Source organism: Bison bison, unplaced genomic scaffold (assembly GCF_000754665.1).
Source record: "Bison bison bison isolate TAMUID 2011002044 unplaced genomic scaffold, Bison_UMD1.0 scf7180017864527, whole genome shotgun sequence".
Lineage (NCBI taxonomy): Eukaryota > Metazoa > Chordata > Mammalia > Artiodactyla > Bovidae > Bison > Bison bison.
The window spans coordinates 14,664,472-14,665,692 of record NW_011495078.1 but is presented as its reverse complement, the minus strand read 5'-3'; the positions used below and the strand labels follow the sequence as shown (position 1 = coordinate 14,665,692).

The following is a 1,221-nucleotide window of genomic DNA, read 5'->3' as shown; positions in this document are numbered from 1 at the left end:
GAGCCCAGGGAAAGGGCCAAGACCCTGCTTCACACAGGCCAACCCGGTGAGCGGGGTCTGCATGCTCACGTCCACTGGGAGGTGCAGAGGAGGAGGGGCAGGATGGCAACTGAAACCCCACTTACCTGGCGAGGCTGACCCTGGCTTTCTGTCCTTCACTCAGCGGGGTTCCCCGGTCTCCTATCTCAGTTAGATCATTTTCCTTCAAAAGCTGTAAATCCTACATGGAGATAGAAAAGGAGAAGAAAAAAAAAAAAGATCTAAAATATGTTCTGCTCCTGCCATCCTAACTTTTTAGCATCAGTTCTCCCCACAGTGTTTGATCAACAACAACGAGTATATTTCATAGTTGCTAAACCATAACACTGAACAATTAAAAAAATCCTCAGGTTTTTTTGTTTGTTTGTTTTCATTCTGCAGTTTTTCACAACATTTATGCATCTGACCATTCTAACATATTTATTGTGGATCAATATACACCAGGCATTGTTCTGGGCACAATGAATTTGGCCATGAGGAAACAAAGCCTGTAGAGTTTCTGTCCACAGTGGGGGATGAACAATAAGGAAAATTAACCTGAGTGCAAATACTGAGGATGAGAAGGAAAAGGAAGCAGGCTCAGGGGGTTGAAGAGTAAAGGAGGGAAGTGAGTCCACACTGGGGTGTGAGGGCTCTGCTCAGAGGAGGGTGAGCAGATCCGGGGGAGGGGGAGGGGCTCAGGCAGACCTGGAGAGGCTGCTCCACACAGAGGGATGGGCTAGTGCAGGGGCCATGGGGAGATGCCCAAGGTGTTCAGGACAAGCAAGAAGGCAGGAGAGCAGAGCTGAGTAAGAATGAGTGAAGTGAGGGCAGAGACAGAGCAGAAGGAGCCAGGGGTCACTCTAGTAACAGGAGGAGAGGGAGAAGGGAGGACTGACCTGGTCTGAGATTTCTACAGAATTACTCCTATGCTTTGCAGAAAACAAGCAGTATGGGAGAATGAGTGAGGATAGACACAAGTATGGAGGCTACTGGAATAATCTAAGTGAGAGACGACAGTGGCCAGGACCACAGTGGGAGCAGCAGGGATGGAGAGATGGAGCACACTCCAGACACATTCTGAAGGTAGTCTGTAAGACCTACTGATCGGATGGGTGTGGGTTGTAAGAAGACCACCATGGTGTTTGGAGCATGAGGAAGAACAGGGTCACCGTTTACTGAGTTGTACTGATGAAAGTCAAA

The 1,221-nt window shown here is 48.6% G+C and overlaps 1 protein-coding gene across 1 annotated transcript in view; it reads right to left on the bottom strand.

The window, feature by feature from the left end:
- LOC104982227 (multidrug resistance-associated protein 4-like) overlaps positions 1-1,221 on the bottom strand; it is a 201,824-nt gene that overhangs the window by 127,938 nt on the left and 72,665 nt on the right. The window contains exon 12 of the mRNA XM_010831562.1: positions 126-220. Within this exon, the coding sequence (XP_010829864.1) occupies positions 126-220 (95 nt within the window). The remainder of the gene's footprint in view (positions 1-125; positions 221-1,221) is intronic.